The 20,602-nt window shown below is 38.6% G+C and overlaps 2 protein-coding genes across 2 annotated transcripts in view; both read right to left on the bottom strand.

Annotated features, from left to right (window-relative positions):
- Nucleotides 1–4,942: 4,942 nt before the first annotated feature.
- LOC308683631 (cornifelin homolog B-like) lies at nt 4,943–7,869 on the bottom strand. The gene is made up of 5 exons (XM_081354165.1): nt 7,842–7,869; nt 7,503–7,567; nt 6,817–6,930; nt 5,929–6,083; nt 4,943–5,595 (listed from the first exon to the last, which is right to left on the bottom strand). Exons 3-5 carry the CDS (start codon nt 6,920–6,922, stop codon nt 5,473–5,475), a joined length of 384 nt encoding a protein of 127 aa, XP_081210291.1. The 5' UTR covers nt 6,923–6,930; nt 7,503–7,567; nt 7,842–7,869; the 3' UTR covers nt 4,943–5,472.
- Nucleotides 7,870–16,527: 8,658 nt separating this feature from the next.
- Nucleotides 16,528–20,602, bottom strand: part of cldn7b (claudin 7b) — a 4,972-nt gene continuing 897 nt past the window's right edge. The window contains exons 2-4 of the mRNA XM_081354579.1: nt 18,648–18,812; nt 18,190–18,274; nt 16,528–18,055 (exon numbers count right to left, since the gene is read on the bottom strand). Coding sequence (XP_081210705.1) covers nt 17,881–18,055; nt 18,190–18,274; nt 18,648–18,812 — 425 coding nt within the window. The 3' untranslated portion in view covers nt 16,528–17,880. The remainder of the gene's footprint in view (nt 18,056–18,189; nt 18,275–18,647; nt 18,813–20,602) is intronic.

Consider the following 20,602-nt stretch of genomic DNA (forward strand, 5'->3'; position numbering starts at 1 on the left):
ACCATCGAAACTTCAACATCACCTGAACCAGAAGCATCCAGCAGAGGCCGAAAAATCAATCGACTTTTTTAAAAGAAAGGAAGAACAGTTGACCAGGCAGTCAGCAACATTTGTGCGGGAAGCTACTGTCCCTGAGAGAGCTGTGAGGGCATCGTTTTTGGCTTCCTTTCACATTGCGTGAGCTAAGAAGGCGCACATAATTGGGGAGGATTTGATACTGCCAGCTACCAAAGACCTTGTTAAAGAGCTACTGAGTGAGGATGCTGCGAAGAAAATTGACGCTGTACCACTCTCTGATAACTCTGTGAGCAGACGTATTGGTGACATGGCTGAGGATGTGTCTGCTCGACTGTTGGACCAGGTGAGAGCTAGCGAATATTTCGCACTGCAGCTAGATGAGAGTACGGATGTGGCTAACGCTGCCGAGTTGCTTGTGTACATCAAATTCATTTCCAAAGAAATGTTCGTTGAGGAAATACTATTTTGTAAAGCACTTGAAAGTTGAACCACCGGGAGAGAGATTTTTCAAGTGTTGGACGAATATATTGATTCAAATGGACTTGACTGGTCTCGGGTGTGTGTTCTGACGGGGCTGAAGCTATGACTGGGAAGAACAGTGGGGTGACGGCTCTCATCAAACAGAAGGCCCCGAATGCGGCGTTCACGCACTGTATGCTCCATCGAGAAGCACTGGTGGCTAAACGGTTGGATGATGAGCTTAATCAGGTACTACAGGACATAATACACGTAGTAAACTTAATTAAAGCCCGCCCCTTGAAACCGAGACTGTTTGCTCTCATGTGTAAAGAAATGGGAGCCCGTTTTGATGGATTGCTGCTTCACTCAAACGTACGCTGGCTTTCACAGGAGGAAGTTTTGAACCGTGTGTATGAGTTACGGAGGGAGGTTGCAGAGTTTCTCTTGTCTGAGAAACATCAGCTGGCTGACCGTTTTATAAATGCAGCCTGGATTCTCAAACTTGCATATATGGCTGACATTTTTTGTCATCTGAATGTGCTTGACCAAAGCATGCAAGGGCGTGACACATACATAGTTAATATGCAAGACAAAGTGCGTGCTTTTTCCCTGAAGATTACACTGTGGTCAAATAAGCTCAAGGAGGGAATTACAGAAATGTTCCCACTACTACACCAAGAGCTGCTGTCATCTGGTGGTGAGTTGGACACTATTTCTCCACTGATACAATCCCACCTGGAGCACCTCCAGGGATATTTCAGAGACTATTTCCATGACCTTGACAGCACCCATCTAAACTGGGTAAGGAACCCATTTGCCCCTGATGTAAGCTCTTGTCTGGACTTAAAATCACAAGAGGAGCTGATTGAGATTACTACTTCATGGGATTTAAAAATGAAATTTGAGGCTCTTTCACTCTCTAACTACTGGATGTATGTAAGAAATGACTTTCCCATCCTAGCTGAGAGTTCTCTGAAATGCCTTCTTCCTTTTCCTTTTCAACTTTAAAAGTACTTAAAACAAAACACGTCTAAATGTGGAGAGTGACATGCGTGTTGCACTGACAGACATAAAGCCCAGACTTGACAAACTGTGTAGAAGCCACCAGGCCCACCCATCCCATTAATATGCTCTCTCTCTCTCTCACACACTCACACTGTTGTTGAATGTTGCCACCAGGCCCAGCCTTCCCATTGATATGCTCTCTCTCTCTCTCTCTCTCTCTCTCTCTCTCTCTCTCTCTCTCTCTCTCTCTCTCTCTCTCTCTCTCACACACAGATACAATGTTGAATGTTGAAATTACTGTACCAGATTTGAAGATCTGACATACAAATGTTATTATTACAACAGCAAAAAAAAAGCCAATGGATGTTCACCTAGATTTTTTATTTATTTATTTCTACATTTGTCGTAGTATTGTTGATGGGTTCAATAACACATCCCGCAAAAGGGGGGCCTTGGCCAGAACCTAGTGGTATTTGGGGGGCCTTGTCATGGAAAAGTTTGGGAACCCCTGGCATAGACTACTATTAAACAGTAGCGGTAACGTTAAGTGCACCAGAATGAAATATAATATTCAGAGGTAAACAGCATAGCTGACTTACAGATTCATTTAACATCCACAAAAATTATGGTTGTGAAAGAGATGGTGAACATCTGACTTACAGATTCAGTTAACATCCGACTTACAGATTCAGTTAACATCCACAAATGAATAAGCGCGACGATTCAGGGAGCAGGCTACACCGTGAACTCCGAAAAAAGGCTAAGCTTGAGCAAACAGTTTGTGAATAGGCTATACAAATGATGGCCGTGAATAAAATAGAATATTCAGAAGTAAACAGTGTAGCTGACAGAGTGTTTATGTCAGAATGTTTATTTTTAAACCACAACCTTCTAAACATCTTCAATGTGTGCTTTTTTTACCGAAATCTTTTGCATTTCTAATCCAAACAACGTTAAACTTGGCACTGCACTTGAGTCGTGCCCGTAGCAAGACACCTGTCAAGTTTGAAATCCATCGGACCAACGGTTTGAGAGATATGCGAATAACAGACACACACAGGAAGACAGAGAGACGTTCCTGTAATTAATAGATAGATTTCTTTGTTTCATCAAATTACATCAGGGATTTACATAAAATCATCATTATTGATCGTCAGGTCAGGGGTTAGTCTTCCACCGTAAATCGATGTGGACGGCCGTCTGGCGGAAGCTAGTAGTTTATAAAGTTTTAAATATGGATATTTTCTTTACACAAATGCATGGTTTCACTTCAGAAGACCTTTATTAACCCCCTGGAGTAATAGTTGAGCAATTTTATCATGGATGGATGCACTTTTTTTGGGCTTCAAATTTTCTCCAGCCATTCACTGCCATTATAAAGCTTGGAAGAGCCAGAACATTTTTAATGTAACTCTGATTGTATTCGTATGAAAGAAGAATGTCATATACACCTAGGATGGCTTCAAGGTGAGTAAATCATGGGCTAATCTTCCTTTTTGGGTGAACTCTCTTTAAAGACATACATCATTCTAATGAAAATACCTGAAATAGCTTGATGAACACAGATATATTATCACTATCATCTGTTTGTCTTCATGTTTCATCAGTCAAAACGTCTCTATTTGCATGTTATTATATCCATATAAGGCATTTCCTGAAATGTCATAAGTTTAATGCTTCTATGAATCTCACTTGTGGACTTTCTGCGTGAGGGATGAATAAGTACTGGGCTTCCAGTATGAATGAAACCGATGACATGAGTGTTTAGTGCTCTATATCGCTATCATCTCCCCATTTTGGGTAAAAATAGAAAAATAATACTAAAGTACTTTGTAACGAAGTTACTTGAGTAGTTTTTAAACAAACTACTTATTTACTACTTGAGTCATATTATTTTTCAGTACTTCTACTTGTACTCAAGTAAATTATTACTTAAGTAGCAATACATTTACTTGAGTACAATTTGTTAGTACTCTATCCACCACTGCTCGTGCCCGTAGCAAGACATCTATCAAGTTTGAAATCCATCGGTTTGAGATATATGCGAATAACAGACACACACCCAGACAGACAGACGTTCGATCGATGACTCCTTAGATGTTACTTGATGGAACAAATTTATTTTACCTACAAAAGGTCTCTTAGGATAAAAGGAATGGTTTGATCTTCCAGAGCAACTTGGCATTCTTACTGGATGTCGGCCATCTTGGTTTGGAGGGAAGAAATTCCACATACCTATAGGATGATGCACTAAAGTCCTATAGAGATTGATATGCAACTACGACTACATTTCAGAGCAAGTCCCTAACACACAAACAAACCTCTCCAGAGACATGAAATTGAAAGTCCCAGAAAATCAATTTATTGTATAACAAAAAAAAAAAAAAAAAAAAAAAAGGCAAATGAAGCAAACTTAATGGGAAGCGATACACGTTTGTTTTTTCATACACTTATCATGCCATAACTGAATCCAAGTTGTTTTTCTTTATGTTCTCTGTTCAGAATAAAAAAAAAATAAAAAAAAGAAGTTAGATTTCGATGCAGCCTTAAGGCCCGTTCACACCAAGCACGATAACTATAACTATGCGTCCACACCAACGACCGATAACGGTCTTTTTATTCTAAGCACGCGCGCCCAGATGATCCAGATCCATTTTAAATGCGTGAGACCTTTAAATTAGAATGGATTCTGATTGGCTGTCAGGGTTTTATCGTTCGACAGCTGGAAAAAAATCGTTCTGAAAGTGATCCCAACGATATCGTTCCTCATATCTTTATCGTTATAGTTGTGGTGTGAACTGTTATTCTTTAATATCGAGAACGATTTTTAGAATTATATCGTTATCTTTATAGTTATCGTCCTTGGTGTGAACGGGCCTTTAGATAGAGTTCCAAGTAGTTTAGAACGCAAGTTTATTTCGTCTTCTTCCTCGTCGAATTTCTGTCGCTCTACATACGTCATCTGGTATAATTGAAACGATTGGCTATGAGCTACGTACAGGCGCATTTGATAGACATTCGTAGCGCCCAATAAACGGCTCTGGGCATTCGTAAACCACGCCTCAAATACAAGAAAAATGAACATGTGGTTTCCAGACCACGTCTCAATGATAAAGAGGTCTGACGTTAGCCAGGCTAGCTTAAAGAAATGGTTCACTTTAAAATGAAAATTCTGTCATCATATACTCACCCTCATGTTGTTTCAAACCTGTATGAATTTCTTTCTTCTGCTGAACAGAAAGGAAGATATTTAGAAGAATATCAGTAACCAGGCAGTTTCTGGGTCCCATTGACTTCCAGTTTTTTTTTTAACCAATGACTGTCTTAAATATACAGCAGTATATTTTTTCCCATAAAGATTCCATATATGCGGCACACTATTTGAGATGATCACACACAATTGTCATGATATTATGCAGATTAGAAACAGAGTAACTGACATTAAAGATATGACAATACAGACATTTACAAAATTTATTAAATTTCTTTGTTTCAAATTACATCAGGGATTTACATAAAATCATCATTAAAATAAGCCTCCTATGAAAACATCACATCAATAAATGACCAAATCAATTTCATATATTAAATTATATGAATCATATTCAATTTCATATTCATATACAGTATATTAATAGATACATGAAAGATTTTCCTTATTTTTTTTTATTAGTAGTAGTATATTGGCTACACACAGTAGAACTACTTCAAAAGACATTCGTGAGTTCGTTTGCCCAAAAAGCTATAAAGTAAAATGATTTGGCTTACTGTCTGCAGTGGAGGGGCTCGAGGAAGCAGCTTCAGCTCGAGATAGGCTATAGCTAAACTCGCAATTCTGATTTTTTTCCCATCGCAATTGCAAGTCTAGATCTTCGATCTTTTCTCAGAAATGTGAGATATAAACGCGCAATTGCTAGTTATAAAGTTCTCACAATTTTGATTTTATAACTCGCTATTGCTTATGATCCGGCAGTTATTTAGGAACTTCACTTATAAATTCCTGGCACCAACAAGAGTGATTTGTAGATCTCGTCTCTTCATCTCTCGTGACATTTGACACCAAACGCATGCTCTGCAGAATGTGGCCATCAGGCAGTCATTACACATATCACCCTGCAAATGAACATTTGTAATATAGCCGTTAGCCTATGTCTTAAGTCTACATCACTACACTCATTTTTACATGACTGAATGCAGGCTACGTCAGTGTGGTTTTAATGTTTTCACTTGCTACACAATAGCTATAGAAAATATATGATGGTATTGGAATTGGAGTTTGGAATTTACAAAAATTGTAGTTAAAGACAAGTTTAAACTAGCCTATATGGGTTTAAACTGCTATAGGAAATAAACATTTGTATGATTGTACTTTTGGCTGGGATTTAGTATGTGACAACTGTCCTAGGTCTCCCCTAAATGTAAATTCGATAGAAAAGTTATTCTCACCTTAATATGATAACGCTGGCGCATTGACACCCTCATGGACATGGATATGGGTGGGACGCACCCGCAGAAGTCCAGCAGGGGGAGACATAAGCACTCACCGTATTTCTTGGCTGTTATGCACGTGTAACACGGGAAACACCAGAAAGCAAAGCAGCCTGTTTACAGAAAGGGAGGTCATAATATTTATTAGCCTACAATACATTACATCATGTTGTAGCCTAGGATAAAGATATGAACAGATAAATCAAAACATAAGTTCATTCTGCGGGATGCTTCAGTGGAACGGTCTCTGTAACTTTAAGATGGTTCTCATCTAGGACCACCACACCGAGTGAAGGAAACTACACTAAGAAAGTCGGTTACACATTTTAAGGTTACGTAGTTACATTGTACTTATGTACTGAGTAATATTAATTAACTAGACTACACAGCCTACTTACTATAAAGTTACAGTTAGGGTTAGTTACTTTAATTACTCATAGACTAAGTACTTGTAGTAGTGCAACTACGTCACCTTAAAATAGTGTTACCAGAATGTGAGTCACATGTTTGGAATCACATGAGGGTGAGTAAATAATGATAGTATTTTCATTTTGGAGTGAACTTGCCCTAATTACACTACATTGCTAATTGTAAGTAACTTTGCAACTACATGTCAACTAACTTTTATTCAATTAGACAGTCTGCTTATATCTGCCAACACTTTATTTTGATGGTCAACCATGTCAACTTAAATCCCAACACCCTAACAGTATACTACAGTCTACTGAATCTCTAATGAGAGTTAGTTAGCATGTAGTTGCAAAGCTACTTATAGTTAGTAGAATGTCTAATGTGGACCATAGAATTAAAGTGTAACCTTTGTATTTTATTCCAAACTTTACTTACATTCAGACATGTCATCACAGCAGTCACAGATTTCTGATCCCCACTGATCAGAATGATTAGAGATCATAACAGGCTGTGGCTGCATGACTACCATGGAGTTGGACATGCTTACAACTACAAATGTACAACAAGTAGAGAAGTATGATATGATTTAGGTATCACACACCAATGAGAGTGAGTGTTTGTGTGTGTGTGTGTGAGTGAGACAGCATTTATAAACCCTTAAGTTGTTCATGTTAGTTAATAAAAACGCTCATGTTAGTTCACAGTGCATTAACTAATGTTAACAGATACAACTTTTAAACTTAAAAATGTTTTAGTAAATGTTAACATTATTTGACTGCGTTAAGTTCACAGCATTTATAAATCCTAGATAATGTTAACAAAAGAAACCTTACTGGAAGGCGTTTACATAATATTGTAGTATATTATTAGTTTACTACATAAGTAGACCCTTATTTTAATTTTATATTGTATATATTTGAATTTTTAAAACAGATAAGATATTTTCTTGATATAAAAGATCTAATTAAAAGTGATTACGGTTATATATGGCATTCATAAAGGGACTGACACAGTGAAAACTAATCAAATCCTAAAACAAAAGGTTAAATCATCGTAAAAAAGCAGATGAGTATGAAGAGATTCTCTGATTCTGCATATCTCTGTAGAAAATCTACACTCACCTGTGTTGGCAGGTCCAGCGTAATGGAAAGTATCTGCTGTTTCTGATCACAATCGTGCCTTTTTACTGAGTGGGTATCAAAAAAAAAAAAAGGTCATCACATTGGCTCAAAAGGAACACCTCCTTAACCTGTTTGACTCGTTCACAGCAGCATCCTTTTAGCATTACACTTAGGCTACACAAAACAGGGTGGAGAACAATACCGCATTGCTCCATTGCAAATGAAGAATCCAGACATGCTTAATGTATAAAAATACACCATAAGGAATGAAACTGGCAACATCATCATTGAAACCACATGATAAACACAGCTTCAGAGAGTAAGTGTTATGATTCCAACCTGTGTTCCCCTGTCATGTGTGTTTCTGGATTCATGTCTTGCTTCATGTTTTGCTGTTCTTTGTAGGTTTAATGTTGATTAGTCTCCCCAGGTGTTTCTTATTAGCCATACCCCTTGTTATCTTGTTAAGCTTGTCTGCCTGTGTATATATAGCACTTTGTTTCACTTGTTTTTCATTAGTCATTGAATGGACATTCTCTGGTTCAGTGTGTTTCCCCTTGTTCCCACCAGTTTCTTAGTGTTTGCGCTTTAATAAATCTAAACCTGCATGTGGATCTGCTTCCCAGCCTGCTTCTTTGCCTGTTTCAAATGTTGCAGTAAGATAGAAATATATCCAGACACAAATTAATCTTTAAATATTTTCAAATGTTATGACTTTAAATTAAAAGATAGTCACTGGGGAGAAATAGCCAAGCAACATCTCTAACAGGACAAAACCTGAAGACTTCCTCATTGATATTCGTCCTCATTCAGAGTTTTCGTCAGATGGCAGGCTTCTGAACTGTCTCTGCTGAAGTAAAGGAATCCTGTTAGCAGTAGCATCCATTAAACATTTCCCATAAGTGCCTCTCACTCATCAAAAATGCAATATGTTAAGATCGGACCTGCTGAAACTCATATCTTGACATCATGCAGAAATGTTCAAATGACGAAGAGAGTCATTGCACAACTTTTAACAGAGAATGGCCATCAGCATGTTGTGGCTTTTGGAGTTTCTATAGTCATAAGGAAATATCTGAAGCATTTGGCAAGTTACATAGTTTATATGAAGGTATGCCAACAAAAAATCCTCGCTTATCTTCTTCCTTATAAGTTTTTTTTATTCAATCCACTTGTCTTTTTCATTCTGGCATTACTGTACCTTTCCCATGATGCAGCATCTTTAGTTGTTTCATATTCACATTTATTTATTTAGCAGACGCTTTTATTTAAAGCAACTTGAATTGAGGAATACAACAAGCGATTCATCTAATGAGGTAATAAACACGAGAAGTGCTATCACAAAAATTCAGCCATTGTTCAGGAAAGTAAACTAGAATAGGGAGGGTTAGAATTAAAGAACGGTGAAAGCATAAGTGAAGGAATAGTGAAATGGATTTTTTTATTATTATTATTCACTAGTATGCAGTCAAGTGCTCATGGCAGAGATGAGTTTTCAGCTGTTTCTTGAAAATTGTCAGGGATTCGGCTGTCCGGATAGGGTTTGGATGATCATTCCACCAGCAAGGAACATTGAATAAAAACATTCTTGAGAGTGATTTTGTGCCTGATGGTAACGCAAGGTGCTGTACACTCACAGGGCACGACTCGTAATAGAGAGTGGAGGTAGGAGGGTGTAGCCTGTGCCCGTCCAGTAGGCAAGCACCAATGTCTTGAACTTGTGAGCCAAAGCAGAGAGATAAGCAGCGATGAGATGTGGGCTCTTTTGGGTACGTTGAAGTCCAGTCGAACCGCTGCATTCTGGATCATTTGTAGGGTTTGATTGCACATGATGGAAGTCCAGCGAGAAGAGGATTGCACCAAGGGCCTGGACAAGAAGTTGCGTTGCATGCTCAGTTAGGAAGGTCCTGATCTTCCTGAAGTTATACAGTACAAACTTGCATGATCGTGCTATAGTAATGTGGTCTTTGAAGGTCAGCTGATCATCAAAGATTACCCCAAAATTCCTGGCCGAACTTGATGGGATTATTGTTGATAAACCTAGCTGGATGGTAAAGTTGTACTGGACTGAGAGTGGCTGTGAAAACGAGAAGCTCAGTCTTTGCTAGGTTGAGTTGTAGTAATATTCTTTCACGTATAATATAATTGTATAATATCCACGCCGAGATGTCCGCCAGATAGTCTGAGAACCGTGCAGATACTGTGAGATCATCTGGTTGAAGTGAAAAGTGTGTCACCAGCATAGCAATGGTAGGAGAAATCATGTGCCTGTATAATGGGTCCCAGTAATGTAGTGCATATGGAGAACAGGAGAGGTCCAAGAACTAATCCCTGGGGTACCCCAGTGACCTGATGATGTGTTTTGAATACCTTCCCTCCCCCAGGGAGTCATTGCACAACTTTTAACAGAGACTGTTCATCTGCAAGATGTGGCTTTTGTTTTCAGCGCTTTTAGAGTTTCTATTGAGTCATAAGGAACTATCTGAAGTGATTGGCAGGTTACATAGTTTATATGTAGATTTTCAAAGGTATGTCAACAAATAATCCTCAAAATCATGTGCCTGTATAATGGGGTCCCAGTGATGCAGTGCATATGGAGAAGAGGAGAAGTCCAAGAACTAATCCCTGGGGTACCCCAGTGACCTGATGATGTGCTTTGAATACCTTCCCTCCCCCAGGGAGTCATTGCACAGCTTTTAACAGATACTGTTCATCTGCAAGATGTGGCTTTTGTTTTCAGCGCTTCTATTGAGTCATAAGGAAATATCTGAAGTGATTGGCAGGTTACATAGTTTATATGTAGATTTTCAAAGGTATGTCAACAAATAATCCTCAAAATCATGTGCCTGTACAATGGGGTCCCAGTGATGCAGTGCATATGGAGAAGAGGAGAGGTCCAAGAACTAATCCCTGGGGTACCCCAGTGACCTGATGATGTGCTTTGAATACCTTCCCTCCCCAGGCAACCGTGAACGACCAACCTGTGAGGTAAAATTCAAACCAGTGGAGTTCCAGTGATGCCCAGAGATGAGTGGGTGAACAGAAGGATCTGATGATTAACAGTGTCGAATGTTCCAGGTGAATCTAGAACTGATGATTTTGAATGAAAACTAATGATTTGGAATCAGCTCTTGCAATCCGCAAAGCTTTCGTATCCAACAGCAAGGCAGTCTTGATTGAGTGATCGCTTTTAAATTTTGACTGGTAATCGTCCAGCGGGTTGTTCTGTGAAAGCAAAGATGATGGTTGAAAACAGCTTGTTCAAGTGCTTTTGCTATGAATGGGAGGAGAGAACAAGGTCTGTAAATTTCAACAAGTGAAGTGTTTAATATAGGAATTTTAAGCAGTGGGGTTACCCGAGCATACTTGAATGCAGTGGGGAAAATGCCTGAGTTGTGTGTGTTGATGATGTGTGTAAGTGATGGCAGAAGTGTGGGAGAAATGGCTTGTTGGAGGGGTGATGGAATGGGGTCTATTGGGCAGGGGGTTGGGTGGCTGGAAATGAGAAGCTTATAGAGTCCTTCTTCTGAGAGAGAAGAGAAGGATGAGAGGATATTGTTATCTGTGAGTGTGGTTGGTTTGAGTTCCTGGGTGTGTGATGCTGAGAACTGACTGCAGATGGTTGTAGTTTTGAATGTGAAGCAGTAAGCAAAGTCATCAGCTGTTAAAGAGATGGTAAGTAAGAGGTTGCAAAGGGGGGCAGAGGAGGGAATCGAATGTTTTGAAAAATGTGTGTCAAAAGTACTGTTGATCTTGTGAAAATATGACATTTTTGCAGTGTGAACCTGAAAGCAAAGATTGATACTTACTGAGGTCAGCTGAATCTTTTGATTTATGCCATTTTCTTTCAGCTGCCTTGAGCTTGGTCCAGTGCTCACAGAGAACATCGGATAACCACAGGATTTGAAGGAGTAGCACATGCTGGCCTGGAGGAGAGAGGACAGATTTAGTCTAGACAGGATGTTTGAGTGGAAAATAAAGTGTTTTTGGTCTTATTAACATCTAGTGATGAGAATTTGGTGGGGGAGGGAAGAGAGGATGACACGACAGAGGAAAGGTGTGAGGGAGAAATGGAGCATAGATCTGAATTAGACTAGCTGGTTATACGAAAAAAGGAAGTGCAAATTAAAAGTGATAAGGAAGTGATCAGAAATGTGCAGAGGTTTAAACAAAATGTTTTCTGTGACAGTTGAGTGTATAGATGAGGTCAAGCTGGTTGCCTCATTTATGAGTACCTGGTGGTGAGCCATTGAAGACTATGGGCTGCCACCCTCAGGGAATGAGGACAGCAGCACATCCAGCACTCTTCTAGAAAGTTGCCCAGCTGACCTGCAGGGCAAAAAAAAAAAAAAATGACGAATATGGAGTTTTTCTGGGAGTTTTGAATGTATTTACTGAAAGCATTAATTAAAGATGCAGAGGATGAGCTCTTTCCCCTTCAGTAATCTCAGAGACAGATTGTGATTGAAGATGAGCAGGCCTACAACTTTCTCTACGGATTTATTAGTTTGGTTCCAGGATTAAAGTCGGTACATTGTAAGCTGGAGTACAGCTGGGCAGTATACAAGAGTTATGACATAAGGGGGTGTTGGATTGGGATATCCTGACTTATCACGAAATGCTCTTCCAAAGACATACATAGTCAAAATTGGAATACTGGAATTTAGTCCTGAAGGGTCCTAATGTGCAATTTCTCATAGAATTCCAGCAAGAGGGTTGTGTGTGTGTGTGTGTGTGTGTGTGTGTGTGTGTGTGTGTATAGGCCTATATATGAATTTATCTAATAAAATAATATTTTAATATATGTATTTAATATAAACATTTAGAAATAACAGTTTGTATACTATAAGAACATATAGTGAGAGATATGCTTCTGTTTATATTTTATTTCTTCATAAAGAGAGTGAGAGGAGACAGAAAGGTGAGAAGAGTAAGACAGTGGGAGATTTACAACATTCTGTTACTATTTATGTGGTTATGATCCCAATGACAATCTTTGTAGTATCATTAAAAAAACATCAACAAAAAAAAAAACTTGTGATATTTGTGAACTAAAGAGAAGATATTTTGAAGAACGTTAGTAACCAAACAAACCTGATTTCCATATGGTCAAGTAAGGCTATTGACTTCCATTGAATGGTCAAACACACACACACACACACACACACACACACACACACACACACACACACACACACACACACACACACACTATAGAGACTAAAAAAGACAATGTAAGAAAATAGTTTTACTCAAGAGAAAGAAAGTCATTCCATTTTGGAAAGACATGAAGGCAAAAAGGGGGGGGGGGGATTAAGGACTTATTTAAATTGATGCGTTATTGTAATTGAGGTTTCTTATTAACTTCACTATAATTTATTGGTGTGTGATGTGAATGAATAATGTGACTGTCAGAGAGTACAGCTTTACGCCATCCGGTCCGCTGCATCGTTTGCCTGGCTGGAGGATCACACAGAACACAAAGACGATCATTACCGAGGGATGCTGGTCAAGAGCAGTTGAATTCTGCAGTTTTCCGCCTGAATAACGAAGTGGAATGAAACACTAGCTCACTGCAGAGACAACGACTAACGTATCCTCGCTAAGTCAGTTTCGTCGTCCTATACACTCTGAATGCTGTACTGTTGCGGTGGAAGGGAGAAGGAGGAGAAGGAGCACACGGGCGCGGAAGAGGCGTTGATGAGCAGCGGGGAAGCGGACACAGTCACCGCTGGAAACCGGGAAGAAACTCCGGATGCAGGGATGTTTGACACAGCGGATATGCCCGAGCTCCTGCCGCCCTTGGAGCAACTTCAACCCAGTCCCATTGACTCGGTGTGTCAGATGAAACATTTGCGGGATGAGTTCAACAGGGACTGCTTGAGCCCCGAATCCCCCCAGCTTAGGTTAGGCCAGAGGGCCCCCAAACTCGGACAGATTGGACGGTCAAAGAGAGGTGAGTATGTTTCTGTTCCATTTAGTTTATGATTTATCACCCCATCTTTAGGACGGTCACTCCACGAAATGAGTGCCTTTTCCTTTTGTAAAGGTGATTTTTATATATTGAGATTAATTTTAGGAAGATCTAGGAAGTGTTAAAAGTAGTCAATTGAATTGAGACTGTCAAGCTAAAGTAATTTTTTGTAAAAAAAAAAAAAAAAAAAAAAGGTTCATAACAAGGTTGACAGTTTTATTGCTTATTTAGCCTTGTGCTCAAGGTCATGATATTACAATGTGTTTATTGAAAATAAAAATGTAATTCTGATATTTCTAAAAACATCCAGTTGTTAATAATCAGCAATTTACTATAAAAAATCAAGTTAACAGTTCTATATTGCACTCGTGCTAAAGGTCATGCCACTGACTAAGATGTTTAAAAGGAAGATAACATAATGTTGATATTTCTACAAATACAATTTTCAAAAGTAATTTAGGCCAATTTCAAATTCAAAGAGATGACAATTCAAAATTGCCACTCCCTGACAAATTATATAAATATATAATAACATGATTTTTTTTTTCAATCATTGTTAAAAAATCATTGTTTACACTGAGAGACACAAAAGGCAATTTTTATGAAATTATCTATTTAATGGAATATTAACGGCTCCGCTGATTATACACTGTACACAATATAACTGCGAATTTTCGCCTCTGTTTAAAGTAGAATGTGAATTTTATTTCATAGTGGTTATAGAGGACGAAGACCTGGATGACGTCATCAACAATAACAACAACAACAACAACAATGGACCACTACCTGTCCCTCTCAGCAATGAGCCATCCTGAGCCTCCCCAGATTCTCAATATTTTGGACCAGCTATTCGTGAAATGCTTCCTTCTGCCACAGGACAGTTGGGGCGCTCTCAGCAGGAGAAAAGACAGACACCTCTCCCAGTATCAGATTCACACGAGATCCGCATGCGTTTCAGCTGTAGTTTAGTCGCATGGCAGCAGCTGTCAGCATACAATAAGCCAACACAGGTTATTTGTTGCGTAGTAGCTTCTTAGATCAGAGCTCTGTGTGTGACACTCGTGCCTCCCAGAGGGAGAAATGTGTGTATGTAGACTGATCAACATATTTCAGACCAAAGGTAAAGACCAGCCACTGTAGACCACTCTGTCCAGATTTGTGCTGTTAAAAAGATGTTGTCCTTCACTTTATTTATTCAAACAGTTGGCGAGAAGAATAGCACAGTGTTCTTGTATTTGTACTCAGTTTGTCTCTTAAAACCAGGAAATGTTGGAAATATATGCTACTTCCTTGAGTTGTGGTTTTCAACCTTTTATTTATTCAACCTTATTCAAAGCACCCACATGTACACTACAAGATATTTCAAAGCTCGTTTTGCTTATTAACATAAACTATCTACAGGTTATAATAATAATTTCCAGTGGTTTCAGAACTAAACTTATTTAAGTTAGATTACTTGTACCTTTTTTTTATTCTTTTAATTAATTTTTTCTTATTTTGTACATAATCTTAAGTCATTTTTCCCTCCCCGGTTGAGAAACTCTTCCCTAAAGGCTTTTGCATCTCTAGCTGCTTTACATGCTTTTATGCCTTATGAAACATTGCATGCTGCATCAGTTATCACTCTGAAAAGCTATACACTTGCCTGATTAGTACCATGATAAATTGTTTTTATGCATTTTTGATCAACTATGTAATAAGTTGATTTGATCAGTTGGCTGAATGATTCTGTGGCACGTATGAAGAATTTATATTATTTTATGTGTTGCTTGCATTGTATTTCAGCAATGGATAAAGGGACATGCAAAAAAGAATAAATGTGTAAATCAGTTTGACATAATAAATGACAAGTGTATAAAGCTGAGCTCGTTTTTGTGAGTCAAAGTGTCAAGCTGTTCCATTTTTGGCCACTAGATGGCAACACACCTTAAGAAATAAACAGCTCTGCGTTTGGCTTTTTTTAGCTTTTCCTACTGCTGCTCTTTTTTTAAAACCATTTATTGGCATTAGACTACGTATACTTGCAAACTGCCTCAAAATCAACAAGTTTAATGTCTAGAAAACTGAAATAGAAGGTGGGTTACGTTTTTAAGAAATTTCAAACCTTTTCTGGATGCAATGAGGTTCCATATCGTTTTAAGTTGGCGCCACTTATCACCCAAACCACGTGTGCTATCAAACTGACTTTTTGATATTTTGTGGTAAGTACTGACAGCATTTATATTTTTAAATGTTTCATTAAACACTATATGTATATATAAATATATATAAATAGTATATATATATATATATATATATATATATATATATATATATATATATATATATATATATATAGTTTCAAACTATAACGATTCAAATTCAAAAGGGGTATGTAGTTTCCTCGGGTAAACGCGATTTGTGTTGTCAAGCGTCTACCAGTGGCTATAATTGCGTTATCTTGTTACTGACTCGTTCATATATAGGCCAACTTATGTGTATAAAGAATAAGACTACCAACCTTTTATTTAGACTTTCTTTAGGGGGCTGAAGTCTGAATTTAAAGGACCCGTCGGCCGTCGTGTTTTTTTCGCGTTTGACCGACGAGGAGATTGTTAGGAATTTATTATCTCTGACTGGCAGTACAGAGCACAACACCCAAACAATGAGAAAAAGTACATTTTGTCCCACATATTTCTAGCTGGTGAATTCCCTTTGTAAACAAGTTTTATTTATCATGTTCTTACTTCCTTTATTATAACCAGTGATAGGATATTCTTGAAATACAAATGGCTCGACCCAGTGGGCTAATTGCTACCCACAGAACAATGTACTGTCCGACTTCACTGATTCCACCGGGTGACCCATTTTCCATTCACTCCCATTACAGGATAATTTACATTAAGACACGTCAGCAGCGATAGCCAGAACATGCAAATAATGCTGAAACAGAAACCAGAGGACCACGTGACTCACCAAGACTCGACTGAGGTATTTGCAAATCACTAATATAGGTTAACTGGCTGCCACATATATCATTAGACACTTACAAAGTACACGACAATGGACAGGTCTTGTTTAAAAAATTTATTTACATAAAATTTGTAACAAACTTAAAACAGTCAAAAACTTTTAAAAGTTAAATATTTGCATAAGCTGGTCACAAATATACACGTGACCTAAATTTACCCTAACTCCTAAACAGACTTGAGGACAACCCATCTCAAGTGGTCCAAGCACAAAGACCAAAGGAAAGAAATGTGAACAGATAGAAAAACACGTAATCCATGTGACCTCTAGTCTAGTTTGTAACCAGCTGTGATAAAACTGAACTTATCTACAGCCTTTTTTTTCTCCTGACCAGTAAGTGGTGTGAATAAATACAAGAAAGGAGTATCAAAACATTTTGTAACATTGGCTTTATAAATGTGCACATGCAACAAGGAGGACACTGAGGAGCTAAAACACAAAAGCTAAGGTTAAGTTTCACTTTGCATATATAAGAGCCATCTCTTTGATTTAAAAAAAAGCATTGATCATGTTGCTCAGTAAAAGAAACCGACCAATCTGCAAATCTGTAAAATTTGAAGTTTAGTGCCTTGCCTTTATCTTTACCATCATCTAAACAAAGTCATGCTTATGTTTTTCACCTACAATTTCATGCAAGCACCATCAGTATAACACTACTTTACATAAATGAGTTATCTTAAACTTCACTTATTTTCTACTTCCTTTCTAAAAAAAAAAACAATTCAATAAAAAAACCTTCCCTCAGAGGATGTTGATTTGTATAAAATGAAGTATCATTTGAAAAGCGATAGTCCGATGACACGGGGACAAGCAAAGTGAACTAGAAATCTGCATGTTTATGCCTTAGTTCTTTAAAAAAATATATATATATATTCACATTAAATGCAAGTTGTTCTCATGCCCCTCAGTGTCTGGCACAATTCTTTGGATGATGTACACAGCAAGCAAGGCGGATGATGAGGTCAGGACAAAGCTTTACCGCAGTGATGCGGTGTAACTGAGCGGTACGAGTGATGATTTTTCCCTGAGCATGTCACCCTCTTTCATGTTCACTAAACATGGCATGTCTTATGAATCGAGGAACACACTGGGGAAGAACCCCTCCTTTCCAAACTCACATCAGCAACAGGATTCGTAAATAGAAAGAAAAAAGTCTTGGTGCTTATCAAAAGAAAGGAAAACAGAAGTGACCTTTTTTCAGAGGTGGGCTGCTGTGTCGAGCACGAATAAAAGTTGCCCGAGAACACTGATCTGAGCGGTTTGTTCTATTCTAAGTCAACCACAATAAAAGAAATTACAATCATAACAGATCTCAGATCAGCGGACTAGGGAAACTTCTACTCGCGCTCAATGATTCGTTATGGACTTCTTCAGCTTGAGAAAAACTGATGTGGCTCAAACGTACTCCTTGCTGCTGCTGGGGGGTCTGGAGGACCTGGGGGGTGCGGAGGACTTGGGGTACTTGGGAGAGGGTTTACCCTTTGGGCAGGAGGCAGCCAACATGCCTCCACCCATTATGTCCAGGAACGCACCTGCCCAGGCGATGAAAATGGCTGCACCAAACTCATACCTACAGAAATAGAGTATTATATTATGAGCTGTGACTTCCCTTCTCAGTACTGAAAGAAAAAACTATAAAATAAGGTGAAGCACATGGAAAATGCCTATACTTTTCTTGTGGTTGGCAGCCACAGTTAAACTTACTTTGTATTGACAGGTGTGAAGGGGTTGTAGAAGTCCCGGACGATTTGACTTGTAAACCAACCACAGGCAACAATGCTACAGAGGGCTGATGAATGGAAGAGAAGCGATAAATTAGTTACTTATGAAAAAAAAAAAATTCCAAACACCAGAGTATTTGTTTTTGACACAGTATTTGCCCACTGACTGGGAGTGAACATTTTCTGCAAGTCATTTGTCAAAGTCATATTCAGAGCAATGCGAAACCAAAACTGAAGATAGATATTTCAGACCTGCAAAGAGTTCCTTTAACCTTGACATTTAAAAAATGCATTTTTATTACTTATATTTAACTGCATATTTCAGGAATTAATTTTTTTGAGCTACATGTACTTTTCTAGTTTCACAGAAACTCTGTTTTTGTCACTGCTGTAGTTTAATTACATAACAACATTAATATCTTTATATTAGAGTGAATGTACCTGCAACAATGAGGATTATCCCGCCTGTCATGGCAATGCGGGACTTTTTGACCCGGTCATCACCACCACAGTTAGTGCACTTCATGCCCATGCTGGCCACACCCAGTCCCGCTACTGTGAATAGGATCGCTACAATCATCAGGGCACGAGTTGCCTGGAGAGCACCTGAAAGAGGGGGAGGGTAGAGGAAGAAAGAGATTCATATTTTGGTCTCGACATGTACATTCATGACAGTGACATTCAGACTACATTTACGTAATTGTTTATCATAGTTGAAGTCAGTTGAGCACACAAAAAGTGTGCCAATAGTGAATCAAAAAGATTAAGAACAGACCAAAGGGTTTTGCAATGGCCCGATTGTTTTTTTCCCTCTCTGACTGACGAGAAAAGCCCTTCCCCCACTACACCTGCATTTAGGTGCAACAAAGACCGGTTCCAACCGGAAGCCTCCTTTGAGAGAAGATTGTACACATATGTGGGCAGCGATTTGCCCTTTAGATACAGAGTAGGAACAGGTTTAACCAGTCATGGGAACTTGGGTTTCACTGGAACAATCCATCTAGTTTTGCTTTATGGGCATGGCTTTCAAAAGCATAACACATCCTTTTAGTATCAAGCCAAATTATTAAGAAAATCTCAAGTTATTAGGAGGAACTGTTTATTAGGAGCTCGTCACCTGAAGTAAAATGCATACTAAACTCTTACAAGATGTACAAAATGGCTGCTGGCCATTACGTCACCTTGCCGGGTTTTTCCTCACTTTGCTTGTGCCAAGTTAAATCTCATGGTTCATCCCTAATAGCAATACTACAATATGTGTTGTACTTATGCGTGCATAAAATGAAACAAACTCACTGATAAGAGTTTTATTTAAGCTACATCAAAATACTGATATGGTAATTGGATAAATGACTGAAGCGTACACTGTATAGCTATAGACAAATGGCAGAAGCGAGCCAGATGACTCCTTTAAATCAGTCTCAGATGTGGCGAGTAAAGAGGGGATGAAATAAGGTGAACATCACAGACCCCTCTGTTTTTCTAAAAAGACTTTGAGTTTAAATAGCTTCATTGTCTGTTTAGGTGCTTGACAAAGGAGACCTCATTTGGTTGTTTTAATAAGCTGTTGGCAAAATATGTGAGCCATTTAAAGACAATGCCTGACTCCCCCACCCGACACAGGAGCACTGTTTCCGCGAGTGGAGGAAGGGTGGGAGTCACACCCGTGTAATCATTACTTTGAGTAAAAGCGTAACCCAACCGTATCACCCAACACTAAACTAGCATTGTCCCAGTCAGAATGTTCACCAAAAAAAAATGGGGTTATCGTTATTTATCCTCAAGTTGCTCCAAAACTTTCTTCTTTTCTTTCTTCTGTTGAACACAAAAGAAGATATTTTGAAGAATGTTGGACAGTTGAAGGCACCCATTGACTTCCATAGTATTTTTTTTCCTACTATGGAAGTCAATGGCTACTGCAACTGTCTGGTTACCAACATTCTTTAAAATATCTGTTGTGTTCAACGGTAGAAAGAAATTCATACAGTTTTGGAACAACTTGAGGGTAAGTAATGACAAAACCCCATTTTTTTGGTGAACTATACCTTTGAAACCATATTTTGTTTATTGACCAACTGAATACAATGCATAATCTCCTGTTTTGACTACTTTGGCTTTAAAACTTTCACTGTTCCAACATTCCTGAAGGACAGCTGCCCTTTTTACGCTTTGAGCTTCCTTTGACCCAAAACGAATGGATACATAAAACTCCTTGTATAACAAAAGATAAAATCAAAACAAATATCATTATCTAACACCAAGCTCTGCAAGAATGTGAGAGATACTCATCAAACAGATTTGTATGACATCAAACGCCACAAGCCAAAATGAAATTTCTGAGGGAAGGTATGGCATAACAGGTGAGTGTCCTTGCTGTGGTAACACGAGACGAGTTG

The sequence above is a fragment of the Scardinius erythrophthalmus genome (assembly GCF_964197995.2).
Source record: "Scardinius erythrophthalmus genome assembly, chromosome: 23".
Classification (NCBI taxonomy): domain Eukaryota; kingdom Metazoa; phylum Chordata; class Actinopteri; order Cypriniformes; family Leuciscidae; genus Scardinius; species Scardinius erythrophthalmus.